Genomic DNA, 15,851 nt, shown 5'->3' on the forward strand with positions numbered 1-15,851 from the left:
GTTAAAAGTAACAGCAGTGTGTTAACATGTTGAGATTAGTATTTTTCGAGTTCATTAATCAATTCGGGACTATATGACTGAAATAAACCTGTTTTGACCAATCACAAGCGAAGGATTCTTTATTAAATATACTGTATTGTTTGCAGTGTTGTTTAACTGAATTTTTAAGTAAGTTTCATTTGATTTCTTTTCCGGTTTAAAATTCCTTTTTAAGTACTTTAACTTGTATAGTTAATGGATGAATTGTACAGTAAATTAACGAATACATCCTAAACCAGTGACGTAAAGGAAATGAGTGCTCACTGACAAAACCTACATTCAGCAATCCCTCTTAGGCTAAAGGAAACATTTACTCTTAAAGTTAAGAAAGTCTCCTATCTAAGTGAATACAATTTAAGGGAAATACTTCATATAGGGAAATATCTCACTTAAGTGTGATAGGTCAATACGGTCATTGGAGCTTAAGGGGGCCCATGAGCAGTGCCCATACAACAACGCCTGAGGCCTCCAGCATCAAAAGGCCACTTAGGGTACCTAAACCAGGGGCATCAGGCCTCTGCGTTACGCCACTGAACAAAACTAACATATAGATGTTGATAAATTGGGTCTTGACGTGTGTTGGTTGAGGCATAACATAATCTACAAGCTGTCTTCAGCAGCCTACCACGAACGCAGTACTGTCCAAACAATTAATCAAACTCAACGAAGTTGGTGGTTAATTGAAGTAAAAGATTTAAATCAGGGTAAAATACGTTGTCTAAGTTGTATTTAGTTTAGTGTATTGTTATTAAGTCGTATATTAAAGATAGTATTGTCCCTCGAAATCATTAAAAAAAGATTTCTTTTTTTTTATCTTATTTCTACAATCTGCATTATTAATCAGACTCCATAGGGTAAAAACGAACAAAAAGAATGTTTATACAGAAACAAAATAAACAGAATTAAATTTAAAAAATCCATTGTCTAACAGACAATTTGACTACTTTTGCTTTTAATTTTTTCAGGTAAATAATTTTTTTGGGACCAAATTTTAATAATAATTATTATGTGACATTCAAATTACATATAAAAACAAATTGAAAAAAATATTTTTGTTCAGGGGGGACAATATATCTTTAACTAAATGTAAGTCCTATTTTAGGCCTATCACCACCTTTCTTTTCACATACAGTACATCTGGACGTATACATTCTTTCTATTCTCTTCTATTTAAAATGATTTTGTTCATTCATTAAAAAAATTATATTTAACATTTAACATAAATTCTGTTATTGCTACGATTGGTTTTCTATCAAACACATGTTTTAATAAAACCATTTTTACGACGACACATTTACCGTATTTGTTGTTCTTTTTCAAAAAATTGTTTACCGTAATTAAACTCATGTCTGATCGTCAACACATGTTATTTTTAAATCTCTAGCAAACATCGTAAAGCAAACTCACGTTTTACATTTTAAATGAATATTATGTTTATGATTACATTACGTTTATATTAAAATTATCTACACACTCATATTAAAATTGATAAAGTTCTCTTGAGCTCTGTCTACTACACTATCAAACCTTATGTGACAACAAAGTATGGTGATATGCTTAAATGGTAGTGATGGTAGTGATATGACATCATCATTTCCGTATAGGGGCACATCATATTTTTGTCACACAACGTTTGATAGTGTAGACAGAGCTTTAGACATTTTATATCTTAATGGAGATTGCAAATTAAGAATTGTGAATTAACAGATAGACCTGAACGAAACTAAAATAATATATGAGCAATGCGCGCGTGTCAATCTGTCGAGACTGCGGAAATCTTCGACATAAACGTACGGGGCGCCGTTCGGGACAATGCTAATAAGCGATAAAACTAATTGATAAGTGAAACATGTGGTCCTCCGTATGGTGACTGGTGATATTTTGCGCACTAAACTCGCATTAATTTGTGATCTAGCCCATAGAGAAAGAAGATTTGTATCTTCAAACATTGAAAAAAAAACAACGTTTAGTTGCGATAAACAAGATACCACCCATTTATTTTAGGATCTTGATTATGTTCTGTTATAGGTTATATATTCGTTTGACATTCAATCAATTGGTACACCTCTTGCGCCTCACTCTACTTTAGGTTGCCTCTTGTGACAATTTTCGCAATTTCCCACTTTGACGCAACGCGACAACGCTAGGCACAACGTGAGTTGACCAAGCACACAAGCGGCGAGCATAATTTTTTTTTTCCAGGACGAACGTGGGCAGAATTCATGAATAATTCATGAATAATTATGACATAATAGGGAAAATTATAGAGGGCGCTATATAAGTATGCAGAGATATTAAATAATTAGTGTAAACAGCGTTTGCCAACCGAAATGTTTGGTCTAGTGGTAAAAGCCTATTACGCTGGAGCCCTCGGTTCGAGGTCTTTCATGAACATGTTTTTTTTAATAGTTGAGAGAGATTATTTAGAGGGTTAGGTTTAGTATATTTAGGAAGTAGATCAGCTATCTTGCAATTCTTTATATAGAAAATAATTAAGGTAATGAATTATTCATGATTTCTGCCCACGTTCGTCCTGGAAAAAAAAAATACGCAAGCGGCAACAGTTCGCATGATCCGTTGCGTCGTGATTGGTCAAATTACTTGCGGTGAGCTTACGTCATTGCGTTGCCTTCAACTGAACCAAACATGCATTTGCGTTCTAAAGAATATTATTTTCAAAGTTATTGCAAAAAAACAAAACAAACAAAAAAATCGATTTAGATTTGAAACCCAACCAGCCCTGTGATATTGTGTTTTCTTGTCTTTTGTTTTTGATTGAATAATATTATATAATAATATTTTTATATTGTCTTTTTAAGTTAACTGGTCATCTTGTGATCATTGTAATTATTCTACACGGTGAAAACAATTTCACACATTTTTCATTTACGAGATATAACGATGCTTTTCAATTATAGCAACAGATTATGTTCAGTTCCAAATCCGTGCACTTATATGTACTATCGTTAATTAAATTAACATTTCCAACCGCGTTGATAGTAAAACCCATACTGTTTAAGATGTGTTGAATTCCGAAACGATGTACTTTGATTAATATAGATAGGCTATCAAAATACAAGCTTTGATTGAATATCTATTGATTAACACATTTTATGGGTTTCTCGTTGTTACTATAATGTAGTGCAGTTTTACACGGTCAACCTGTCTTCTCGAATAAGTTCAAAATGATCCAGCGGTACACTTGCGGTGGACATCTCTGGTTTCACTTGTATGTAGTTGCCTAATGACAGAGATATTGTGTATTTAAATTACTTAATACAGTCAGATATGTATCTGGTGGACTGGCAACAGTCTTAACTGAGAGACTCTCGTGACAGCCACAGGATCGGGTGGAAGTTTATAATTATAATAATTCTTAATTTATTGTATAATTTTTTCCATTCAATGTGTATTGCGTTTCCTTTTCATGTAATTGCCCTTTAAAGATGTATTTTTCCTTGAAAAAATCATTCTTACAAACATTTTTGTTGAATATGACATTTTAATGTAACATGATAGTTATCCACTTTGACCAAAAATTAGATCCAAAAAAATTTATTTATCTAGAAAAACTGTAATTTAAGACAAAATGGCCAACTTGGCTGCCAGCCAATGGGGTTTTGGTTGAATTTAATCATTTATTTTGTCATTGTTTATTGTATCAGTAAAAACCTTATTTTTGATGGAAGTAATTAACTTTATTAAAACTACAAAATAACATATTCAAAGTCTGATTTAATTATTCTTAATTTTTTCATGTTTTTGGGGGGACAATACATCTTTAAATAATTGTTTTGGCAACTGTTTTGGCCAAACGAACGATTTCTACTTGTATTTTGATATGGGTAGTAATACAGTACACGCTAGTGCTACATCGACTGAAAAGGATTGCCAATTAAAAGTACGAACGAGTTCATTTCAATAAAGAAAACACAGAAAGGATACTATAAAATTAGATAAATATAGTTTAAAATCGCACAACAATGTTGAGATTCCCATCCAGATAATTATAGTGTTATTGCACTATTTAAAATCATTTAGATATGAAAACTTCATATGACAATATGAGTACAGTATCATTGGAAATTCCGTGATACAGCATATCATGTGTTTCACATGTGATGCCTGTATCATAAAAGAACAGGTCAAAGGTAACGTTTCGTCTATGATAGGTTTTTATCACGGCATTGAATTAAATCTCGGTAGAAGAATCGGCAAAATAATACAAAAACAAGTTGGATCACCAAAAACATGAGCCAAATATTTAGGCCTACTTAACATATCTATACACACAGCAAAATATTTAAATTTTGTTCATGACAAAAACAACGTAATGAACGATACTTTTAAGGTATTCCTCAAATAAATGTCGAGTGCACTCAAAATCGTAATTCAAATTGCTTGAAATGGTAGTAGTTAGTATATAGTTTTGAGATTAACTTTGAAATTCATGAATTATTCAACAAATAAAGTTTTACCTAGGCTAATTACTATCTTCATACGTTTGTATCCGGACAATATTTAAGCATGTTTTCTGAAGCAATCTGGCGATAGGCCTAAATGGAAATGTAGTGTAACATTCGTGTGTGCCGGGCCTATCTAAATATATCATTTGGTACATTGAAACAGAACTGTTATCACCAGTATGTCGATCACCCATCCCCCTCCCACCCCAACACCAGCATCTTTTCGATTTTATCAGTACGGTACAAAAGCAAGCATTAACGATACGGTTACTTCTTGCGCAATACCACGAGTTCAAAGTTCGATTCCTATGACATACGTACCAATGAAAATGACTGAACATTGTATACGTAAGCATAATGCTGCTACTGTATAGTTCTATTACTACCAAGCAGCAGCTGATGTTACAGTTATCTACGGCACTATAGTCTAATTATTTCTGTGCACATGAAAATGGAAAGGATTTCACAAAATATGTAAGTAAACACAAACAGATGTTGGTGATTAGGTATATTTATTTACTGAATGTGCTTGTGTAATGTAATCTACTTTACTATTTACTGGAATGAGTCGAGTATAACTTTGGCTCGCAAAGACGGGCATTATCAAAAAGGTAATTGTACAGCTCTTATTAATTAGATTTATTTTAACTGTCTTTGAGATCCTAATACAAGTTGGCCGTAGTTTTACGACGTCGTATTATTGTCACTCGTTTCGTTTCTGATGTCTAAAGTTAAAGATGTATTCTCCACCAAAAAACATAAACAAGACCATGTACATTGCTGCAATCGCGTGCTCAAGTTAGTGTTCACCGACCAACCGACCGACTAACCGACCGACATAGTGAGCTTTAAAAATAAAGATTAATACAATCAGACTTTGAATAGGCCATTTTGCAGTTTTAATAAAGTTCTTCACTTCTGTAGAAAACAAAAATTCACTTATATAAAGACAAACGAAACGGTTAATTTTAACCAAAAACCATTGTCTGACTGACATTTAGGTATTTTTTGCTTTAAATTACTTTTTTTCATGAAAATAATTTTGTTTTCGATCTAGTTCTTGGTCAAAGTGAATAACTATTATGTGACAAAATGGCATATTCAACAGAAACATTGAAAAATTTTTTTTAGGGTGACAAAATATCTTTAAGGGACTACTGTGGCTGATGGATGACACCACTTATTAGAGATATAATATTTATTTATAGTACCATAATCACGCATAAAATCATAATCGTATATCATTGCCAGGTGAAAATGATATGATTTATCACTTAACATTCCCAACATTTCGGATCATGCGCTAATGCAATGTGATTATCACAATGTACTTTTACTACTTTTTATCCTTTAAACAGAGATACAAGGTTATTATCATTTGAATAAACTTTATAGCAATGTGAATGAATTGGGAGTTTACGTAACACATTGGGTCAGTTGAGTTTATACATAAATGGAACAGTGGCAGAAACTAATGCTGCTCTGAAGCGCTGAAATAAATAAGCATGGTACTGTATGTCAAGTTAAAATACATACTACAAATCGCGTTTACTTTGCGGAGCAGCACTCTCTTCCCCGATTATAATAAACAATACATGTTTGAAATACTGTATGTCAAGTTAAAATACATATTACAAATCATTTACTTTGCGGAGCAGCACTCTCTTCCCGATTATAATAAACAATACATGTTTGAAATTAAATACATAGTTTTTTTTTCTATTTATTTAAATTTTCTTTATTTATCACATCAACAAAAACGAACAATGTGCAATAAAGTTAATATTAATAACGAACAAACGTATCATTATAAATATACTTTTAAATATGTATTGCTTCCAGAAACATGAAAATGAAGATTAATTAAATGAGACTTCAGATTGGTTATTTTTTAGTATAATAAAGTTAATCAATTAAGTCAATTTTTCACTTATTAAAATGACAAAATAAATGGTTACATTCAACCAAAATCCATTAGCTGCCAGCCAATTTAAATATTTTTTTATTTAAATTATTACAGTTTTTTCAGGCAAATATATACATTTTTTATCCAATTTTTGGTCAAAGTGGATAACTATTATGTGTTAAAATAGCATATTCAACAAAAAAATTGTTTAAAATTATTTTTCAGAGGGACAATATTAAAAAAGCAATGAAATAGATATTTTAAAAATAGAAATACTTTTAATACATTTTTTGTTTGTTATTGAGGCCACATATTTGCACCATTTGTAAAACAGTTTTCTTCTCGTCTTTATTTATATGTGTTTCAATACCCTTTACCCTAATATCATTCTATAAGTTTGATTGATTCATAATATGCCTTAAAGATTTGCTTTCATAATTTAATCTCCTAGAATTTTATATTAATACATTTTAATTAATTAAATTATATACAAAGATGTAATGATCTGCATCGGGTAGTATTTGGATAAAATAATTATAGAGAAACAATTGAACTTTATAAGGAATTTAATTCTTGTTTTACTGTATTGTAATACTGTAGCTTAATAGATATCAGTATCATATTGAATGTTATGTTTTTAATTTGATTCCCGTGTTTTTAATTTAACTGGTTTCTACAAAATTGAATTAAAAATAAATGAGTAAAGGACATGTCATGCCGCCCCCTATCGGTGAGATTTCTCCCCTATCGGTGAGATGGTGTCATTTTTACAAAATGGAAAACAAATGTTTATAAGTCTTACTTAAATTTGTCGGCAAAATCATTGTAATTAGAAAGATTTTAGTCGAGTTATTACTTGATCTCGTGAGAATTAGCATATCTTTATTGTATTAGTTGAATGACCACGCGTCGATTCTCAAATTATGTCAACATGTGTTCAGTTGTATCATTTATATAGGCCACATAATATGTACGTACGGTGATACTAATTTGTTTAACAACAACAATTTGTAATAGTAGGTCTGTTTCTGAATGAAGAATCGAGTAATACTATTATAGCCCTACAGCTATGGATAAAGACTCATGACGGTCTACTTAATTTTAACTTTAAGCGGAATGAATAGCACTATGTTCTATGCTGCACGACAAGTCCGTACATTATCTGTTTTGTAGCCTGGAGAATAACCTGTCTTTTCCAGATCGTCGTTTTGAACTTTCAGTAAAAATCCAGTTAGATTTTAAGAAAACTGACGTGGAATTTATTTGACACCATTTCTACAGTACCGATCTTTGTGAATGCGCATGTTGAATTTATACCCAATTCGACAATTGTGTTCGACGTTTGTTCACCATTTTCCATCTACTGTCTTTTACATAAATTAACTAACTTAATTAATTAACTTATGACTATATGCCAATATAACCAATTACGTTATGTTTTAAACAAATATCCAATTATGGTATGTTTTAAAAAGATATCTTTTAAAACCATATTATTGTACATACATGTTATAAACACATGTTTTTAACACGTTTTTGTTTAGATTAATCTTTGTATATCTTTGTCATGGAATGGATTAATGAATAAAAGTGGGCTAACACCCACGAAAGAGAAAAAAAAAATGACTAGCGTAACGTACTTTTCAATATGCCAAAGGACATAGTATCATAATTTAATAACATATGATGTTACAGAAATTAAATCAACATTCAAAGTAACCGGTTTAATTTATCAATATTCAATTATTCTCAAGAAGTAAGCTTTTTACCTTTAATTTAATAATTCATAGACATTTGTCAAAAAGTATATATTTAATGTAAAACAACGGTAACTTATAGTACACTTATATGAATATTCTTAGATCGAATACTCTACTCAATGCTTTTGTATACGGTAATTCCTTAAAGCACAAAATAAATTGTTATGACAACGTATGTATTGACACGCACTCTTCTCAAAGTAAATCTCATGTATTAAAAGTAACGTAAAATAAGGTAAAGTGTATGTATATTATTATTCATCACGATTTTTGAAAGATCATTTTACAATCAATTATTTATGTATGTCGCTTAATATTTTCGCTTTCACAGTACATAATTAGGTTTTACCAACGTGTGTGTATATACATAAACGACAAAATGCTGTTACTACGTGCTTTACTCACCTGAACGTTCTAGGAAAAGAACTATATCTTTGCTGGTACGTACGGGTGTAACAAGCACTCATGGGTCCATTAGACTTAAGTACTTAGCCTAATTTAAGTCAATTTAGTTTAATTTTATAGCAACTTTGTCGCTAACTATAACTATAGGTACCGATGGTCTCACGGTAGCATTCTATCAGACATTATGGCCCAAGATTGGCGTATTAGTCTGCAATGCTCTCAATCTATGTTTAAAAAATGGAGCACTATCAAATACGCAAAAAAGGGGAGTAATAAACTTAATATTTAAAAAAGGGGATCTCGAAGACCTAAACAATTGGAGACCCATAACTCTCTTAAACACTGACTATAAAATTGCCGCCTTTGTTTTAACAAAAAGGCTACAAAATGTTATTAAAACAATTGTGAGTAATGATCAAAAAGGGTACATTAGAGGCCGTTTTGGTGGTGAAAACATCAGATTGATCGAAGATGTAATTGCAAGTTATCAGGGGCATTATTAAGTTTAGACTTTAGAAAAGCTTTTGACACAGTAGACAGAACTTTTCTTGTTAACACTTTGTACCATTTCAATTTTGGACCGTCTTTTATTGCATGGGTCAGAGTTCTATATGCTGAAACAGAATGTATTATTTTAAACAATGGATGGTGCTCAAAAAGCTTTAAAATGGGTTGTCCTTTATCCGCACTTCTGTTCATCTTGGTCGCTGAAATTATGGCGTTAAAGATAAAACAGGATAAACTTATTAAAGGTATACTTTTACCAAACCCAGTTGTCGAGGTCAAAATTGCACAACTTGCAGACGACACGGTCTTATTTATGAAAGATGAGAACAGCATAAAAAAGTGTATTGATGTTGTCATCAAATTTGGTAATGTGTCTGGGTTAAGACTTAACAAAGAAAAAACAAATGCCATGTGGCTTGGAAAATGGAAGAAAAAGGACAACATATTGGACATTAATTGGATTTCTGACGGTTTTAAAGTTTTAGGTGTTTATATTGGCCATGATAAAGAATTTTGTTTTGCCAAAAATTGGTCCGAAAAAATCTATTCGTTACAAAACACACTTAGATCGTGGCGAAAAAGAAATCTGACCATTTTTGGAAAAATAATTATCTTAAAGACGCTGGGCCTGTCAAAACTTGTTTATGTTGCAAGTATTATAGACACGCCTGAAAGTGTTCTAAAACGTGTTGATAACATAATTTTTGACTTTTTGTGGGATGGAAAAAGAGAAAAGGTTAAAAGAGTAGTTCTTATAAACGAATATGAAAGTGGTGGTGTTAAAGCGCCTGATTTCAGGTCACAGGTTAAATCTTTAAAAATATCTTGGCTTAAAAGATTGTATAACAATGAGGATTCAAAGTGGAAATGTCTGCCAAACACATATTTTAATAGAATAGGCCCAAAAGACATTATTGATAACATATCATATATTGATAAGAAAAATGCTATTTTTAAAGCCATACCCGATTTCTATAAATCTATACTATGTATTTTAGTCAAACTTAATAGTGGTATGACTAAACGTCAATTATGTTATGATGATATATTGCATCAACAACTCTGGTATAACAAAATGATTTTATACAATGACATGTCAATATTTTTTAGAAACTGGATAAGGTCAGGTGTGCGAAATATTAAGGATATTGTAATTGAGAATAGGTTCATTAACGCAAATGAATTACTAGATATGCTTAGGTATAAATCAAACTGGATTGCTGAATGGCAAATTGTATTAAACGCAATTCCAAAAGAATGGAAAGAGAAAATCTTTTTAAGGGATAAAAACCAAAAGCACTCAAAAACAACACACGTTCGATGTTTGAATATGAGTAGCAAACAAATATGTTCTTTCTTTATTAAGGAAAAATGTCTAGAACCATCCAAAAGTAAAACAAAATGGGAAACATATTTTAACATGGAGAACGATTGGTCTGTAACATGGAAAAGAAAAATTAAAGATATTAAAGATAATAAACTTAAACAGTTGAACATCAAACTATTGCATTGTATAACACCTACCAAAAGAAGGCTGTTAAAATGGAAAGTAAGCAACACAGATACTTGCCTACAATGCAACGTAGTAGAGGATGATGCCCATTTCTTTTATGAATGCACTGAAGTAAAACCCTTATGGGAATATATTAACGTTTACACCATGCACAAATTTGGGATCGAGGCAAATTATCGAAACATTGTACTAGGTACAGGAAACAAATATGTAGACCACATGTTCTCTATTGGATGCTTCAGCGTTTACAAGGCACATACTTTGAAAAATGTAAACAAATGGACCGGATCATTGTCTCGTCTTTTTATGGCGGAAAAAAACAAAAGATCTTACCTTAACCACCTATTATAATTTATATTGATGTGAATCTGATTATTTAAAATATATTACATAATAATGTTGTATAATACACATAGGCAGTTTCATTTATCTTATATGAAATATAAATAAAAAAAAAAAATTGTATAAATTAATATTGAAAACAAAAAAGAAACGTAACGCAACATAAGTAACGCACGAGAAGATAAGCAAACAAATATAACCATGAGACATAAAACTAGACACAGGAGTAAGAAAAGCATTTTTAATATTTTTGTTTTTGTTTTTTTATTCGTATTTTAAAATAATGTATATAATCTGTATATAGGGTATAAATGAATTGTATGTCAAAAATACTACCGAAAATAACTATACAACATTAGTAAATGTATCTCCTACAGTACATTTATTAGTTAAGTGTTCACAATGTTAGATGTTGAGAATTATAGAACAAAAAAAATACTAGAAAATTATGAAAAAAGGTGGATAACAGAAAAGAAATAATGCTCTGATTCCAAGAACAGTAACGTTGATAAAATAAAAAAAAAAAAAAAAAAAAAAATATATATATATATAAATACACCAAACCAAACAAAAGTAAGAATAACAATGAATAGTTATTATTATTATTAGAAATAATTGTATTAATCTGTTGATGAAATGAAATGAATAAATAGTGGTTAACGCCACAAAAGAGAAAAAAAAAAAAAACTATAGATGATAGGAACCAACTTTACCTGGTAAATAACTAAACCTTAACGGGCCAGTATATGTTTCTTCGAAAATGTTTTCATCTGGTTTTCTATATTAGGCCTAACTATCTGTATAATCATTCTTTACGTTAAACCATTCATGAATACGTACGTGTGCGACGTTTCAACTTGTTCTCAACAAATCTTATTTTAGCAATGACTAGATGTACACGTATTCGTATAACGTAAAGACGTTTATACAGATAGTACCTACTAACGTAAGCGTGGTTCCCACTAGAGACGCAACGCAAGGACGTAACGCAACGCAAATGAATTGACCAATCACAAGCGATGGCTTATTCGCTTGTGATTGCTAACTGTCTATAACTTCGCTTGTTATTGGTTAAAACGCTTGCGTTGCGTTTTAAACGTCCTTGCGTTACGTTCTAGTGGGAACCAAGCTTAACTGATTGTAATAAACAATAACAATTTTTCCATGTCATCAAAAAACCTTTTAATTCATTCTGCCGATATCAGTGTATAAATGGACACTTTCTTATGAGAGAATGTTATTAACTTTTGTTGTTATATAATATCCATATCTAAGTGAAGTTAATATATTAATGTGTTTGTGACTTCTTTTCATGGTTAAACATCTCGAGAAAATTAACAATAATCTTTAATACATTTTCATGGTCGACATTGTATGACTCCTTTAATTACAGAAAAAGAAATAGTTAGCTGAGATCGATTTAGGTAAATGATTAATATAACTGATGATGTTGGTTGTTAAAATCCATCGATTATAGTGGTGTTTGACGAAAAAAAAGCCGAAAAATGATAATAGCTTGTATGATGAAGATGACGTATTGTATACGTAGATGGTAAAGCTTTTAATGATGATGACATGAAATGTTGATCGTGATGGAGTAACATTGGTTATGTTGACACATTAATGGTGACAATATTGATCGTGATGGTTGAATATTGCCTGTTATAATGGACAAGTATCGAGTGAGCGACAGCGATTACAATGATTGTGACGATGATGAGGATGAAGATGATGGTGGTGATGATGATGATGATTATAAAGATGATGATGATGATGGTGATGATGATGAGGATGATAGTGATGATGATGATGAGGATGATAGTGATGATGATGATGATGAATATGATAGTGATGATGATGATGAATATGATAGTGACGATGATGAAGATGATGATGGTGATGTGACGATGATGATGATGAATATGATGGTGATAGTGATGATGATGATTGCAAAGATTATAATGATGATGGTGATAGTGACGATGATGATGGAGATGATAGTGACGATGATGAAGATGATGGTGATAGTGATGATGATGATGACCGTGGTAATAGTGACGATGATGGTGATAGTGATGATGATGATGATAGTGACGATGAAGACGATGATGATGGTTTTTGAAAAATAATAAACAATTATAGTTCAAAATAATATGTTGAGTTCACATAATTGGTTAAGGCTATAGGAATTGAAATTTGCATGATAATGTAATATCCCTGGTACAGCGCCACCTTTAATTTATAAAATTCCCGTAACCCATTTATAGTGCATTAAGACAAGAAGTTGTAATGCTATAATTAAATAAATAATATTGATTTAATATTGCCAAAATCATTAATCAACGACTATTACATTTTATTACTTTCACAAGCCCCCTTTGTCAAATGATCAGTTTGACGCGACTTAGTGTTCATATCGTTCATATTTTTCGATACAGTGTTAACGGGAAGAACGTCGCTCAACCAATCACGTATTGAGGTGCTATCGTCATGCGCAGACACGTTCCGACTTTTTACTAACCAATTAGCGATGGTATAGATACAAGCGTATGTTTATCACGTTATTAATATCAATACAGCGATTCTAATTACAGTCCTCCCTCGATAAAGGTGAAACCAAAGCTTTCGACGAATGGATATCTGTCTTAGTACAATCACCAGACGGCAACATGACTTCTACTTAGGAAAGTTTAAAACCGACGAAACTTACGGGAATACCTGACAGTGAGGAAGGTGACGACAACGTGGTGATATTGTACTACCATTTGAGGAGGAATACATTACCAAGATGAAGCCGATTCACCTTATACTGTACGCATGATTTATTAATCATGATCCACCGAGTTCAATTTATCTTTGCCAAATGTGTGACTACTTTTTGTCACCATTTTATGAGTACCATTACCGTTACATTAGTGATTGTTACATTTTGCTAAAACTATTATGCTGTTGTAATCGGAAACTGTTACTTTGCATTATTGTAAAAAAAATACAACAAACGTTTCATTACTTTTGAAACGCATAGTTAAACGTATTAATGGCTTGGTAGCCTTGTGGTGGTGCACTGGGTCGTTAGAGAATAGTATATTAACTGAATAATACTAACCGAATGTTTAGGACACAGTCCGTTTACAACACGATGTGAGATTATGTACTACCTTTGGGAATGTGCTTTTTTTCTTTCATTTTGTTTTCAGTTTTGCCATGTACCGTGCTTCTACAAACATTGGAGACGATCGAATTGGTTTTTTTTTATAACTGAGAGCATTTGTGTTTTAAGTTTTTGAACTTTACTAATGCTTTTGCATTGTCCAATTGTCTGTATCTTTAATCTAAGATTTTTGTATTTTATTGTACACAGATGATAATACTGAAAGCATTGTGTTTTAATTTTTTGAGTGTTACTGATGCTTTTGTTTTCTTGTATATTATGTATTTTCTATGCTGAAATTAAAGATTATTGATAACTGGCATTACTTGGATGGTTCCCTGATTTTAAAAACTATTGGGATGACATACTGTAGAGACATGCTAGAAAAATTTATGTTTAACGTCATAATATTCGTTAGGCCTAAGGAGTAATATTTATTTCGTTATTTTCTACAGTTTTGTACCGCCTACCCTGCTAAATTTCATCGCTATGCAGATGTTTTCAGCAAAATGGTTTGTCTATATGGCAGTCTTGACTCTAAGTAAAGGGTGAGTTTTAATCGTTGTTTTTATTATTATTGTTAATAGACATAGGCACCACACATTTCGACCACTAACTCATCATTTGTAAAACTACTATACTAAAGTTCTAGGCCTAAAGCTACGAAATTGACACGATGTCATTAATGACTGCATAAGTTAATTTTAAACCTCGTCCTATGCTAAGCCGTTAAGCCGTTGGTCTCTTGTGTAATTTAAGGTTACATTTACAGTCTGTACACTTACAATATAATAGATTATGGTTGTAATTATTAACATTTTAATGAGTAATTATTAGTGAAGTATGATGACCAAGTATTAGTTTTAACACTATCGTGGCTGTAGAGATATTTCACGATAAAGTGACGAGATCTCAGAGAAAGATGTATTTAAACGTATTAATGGCTTGGTAGCCTTGTGGTGCACTACCTCGTTTGAGAATAGTATATTAACTGAATAATACTAACCGAATGTTAGGACACAGTCATCGTCGAAACGATACAATGACTGTATACATAAATCTACAGTATGCTATCTGTTAACTGATGAATGTCAATTGATTGGATGTTGAATATAGTAGCTTTTTGTTCAAATACTAACAAAGGGTATACACATTTAGAACATGTTTTTATTAACTAGAGTAATACGCCTAGTCAATTTATCATACAATTATATAGATACCTGCGTCTATTTCGTATGGAGAAAACACTATACTATATTACAAACGAATTTCTCAATTGCATGGACTGTAACAGATCTCGCAATATATCCGCTACATATCCTGTGCTTTTAAGATAATTTATTCTTGTGGCATAGAAAGAGAATCATTTACCCATGGGAGCATGTTTTACCGGTGTTTGCTATCTGGCTGCTTAGCCATCATTTTCACGCACTACGGATTGTAAAACGTAAATGCAAAGTATCAATAGGCTATCCAGCAATATGCTAAAATACTTAGTTCTAAATAGATTCAAAGGTTAACATCCTAAACTTAATCATCAGGGTATAACATAAAAATCCAACCAGGAAATTGAAGAATATAGGCCTAAAGCATTAGGCGCAGGAGCCCCGGATAGCGTTACGTTTGAAAACCCCAAAAAGTGAGGTTTTCAACCATTAGCGGCATGACTGATGTGAGTGATTAATGTGTTTTACGGACGGTTTCAAGGACTATCCTACCAGTGGGCTGTTCACTGGTCAAATGATTGACACTTTGTATCACC

The 15,851-nt window shown here is 31.7% G+C and overlaps 1 protein-coding gene across 4 annotated transcripts in view; it reads left to right on the top strand.

The window, feature by feature from the left end:
- LOC140051211 (glycine receptor subunit alpha-2-like) overlaps window positions 1–15,851 on the top strand; it is a 51,952-nt gene that overhangs the window by 8,148 nt on the left and 27,953 nt on the right. For 2 of the 4 annotated variants that reach the window (XM_072096382.1, XM_072096460.1), the window contains exons 1-2: window positions 13,321–13,749; window positions 14,545–14,637. In XM_072096382.1, the coding sequence (XP_071952483.1) occupies window positions 13,727–13,749; window positions 14,545–14,637 (116 nt within the window). In that variant the 5' untranslated portion in view covers window positions 13,321–13,726. Of the gene's footprint in view, window positions 1–4,972; window positions 4,980–13,320; window positions 13,750–14,544; window positions 14,638–15,851 lie in introns of those variants that run through there. The other 2 variants (XM_072096618.1, XM_072096539.1) reach the window with 2 other exon arrangements.

Source organism: Antedon mediterranea, chromosome 1 (assembly GCF_964355755.1).
Source record: "Antedon mediterranea chromosome 1, ecAntMedi1.1, whole genome shotgun sequence".
NCBI classification, from domain to species: domain Eukaryota; kingdom Metazoa; phylum Echinodermata; class Crinoidea; order Comatulida; family Antedonidae; genus Antedon; species Antedon mediterranea.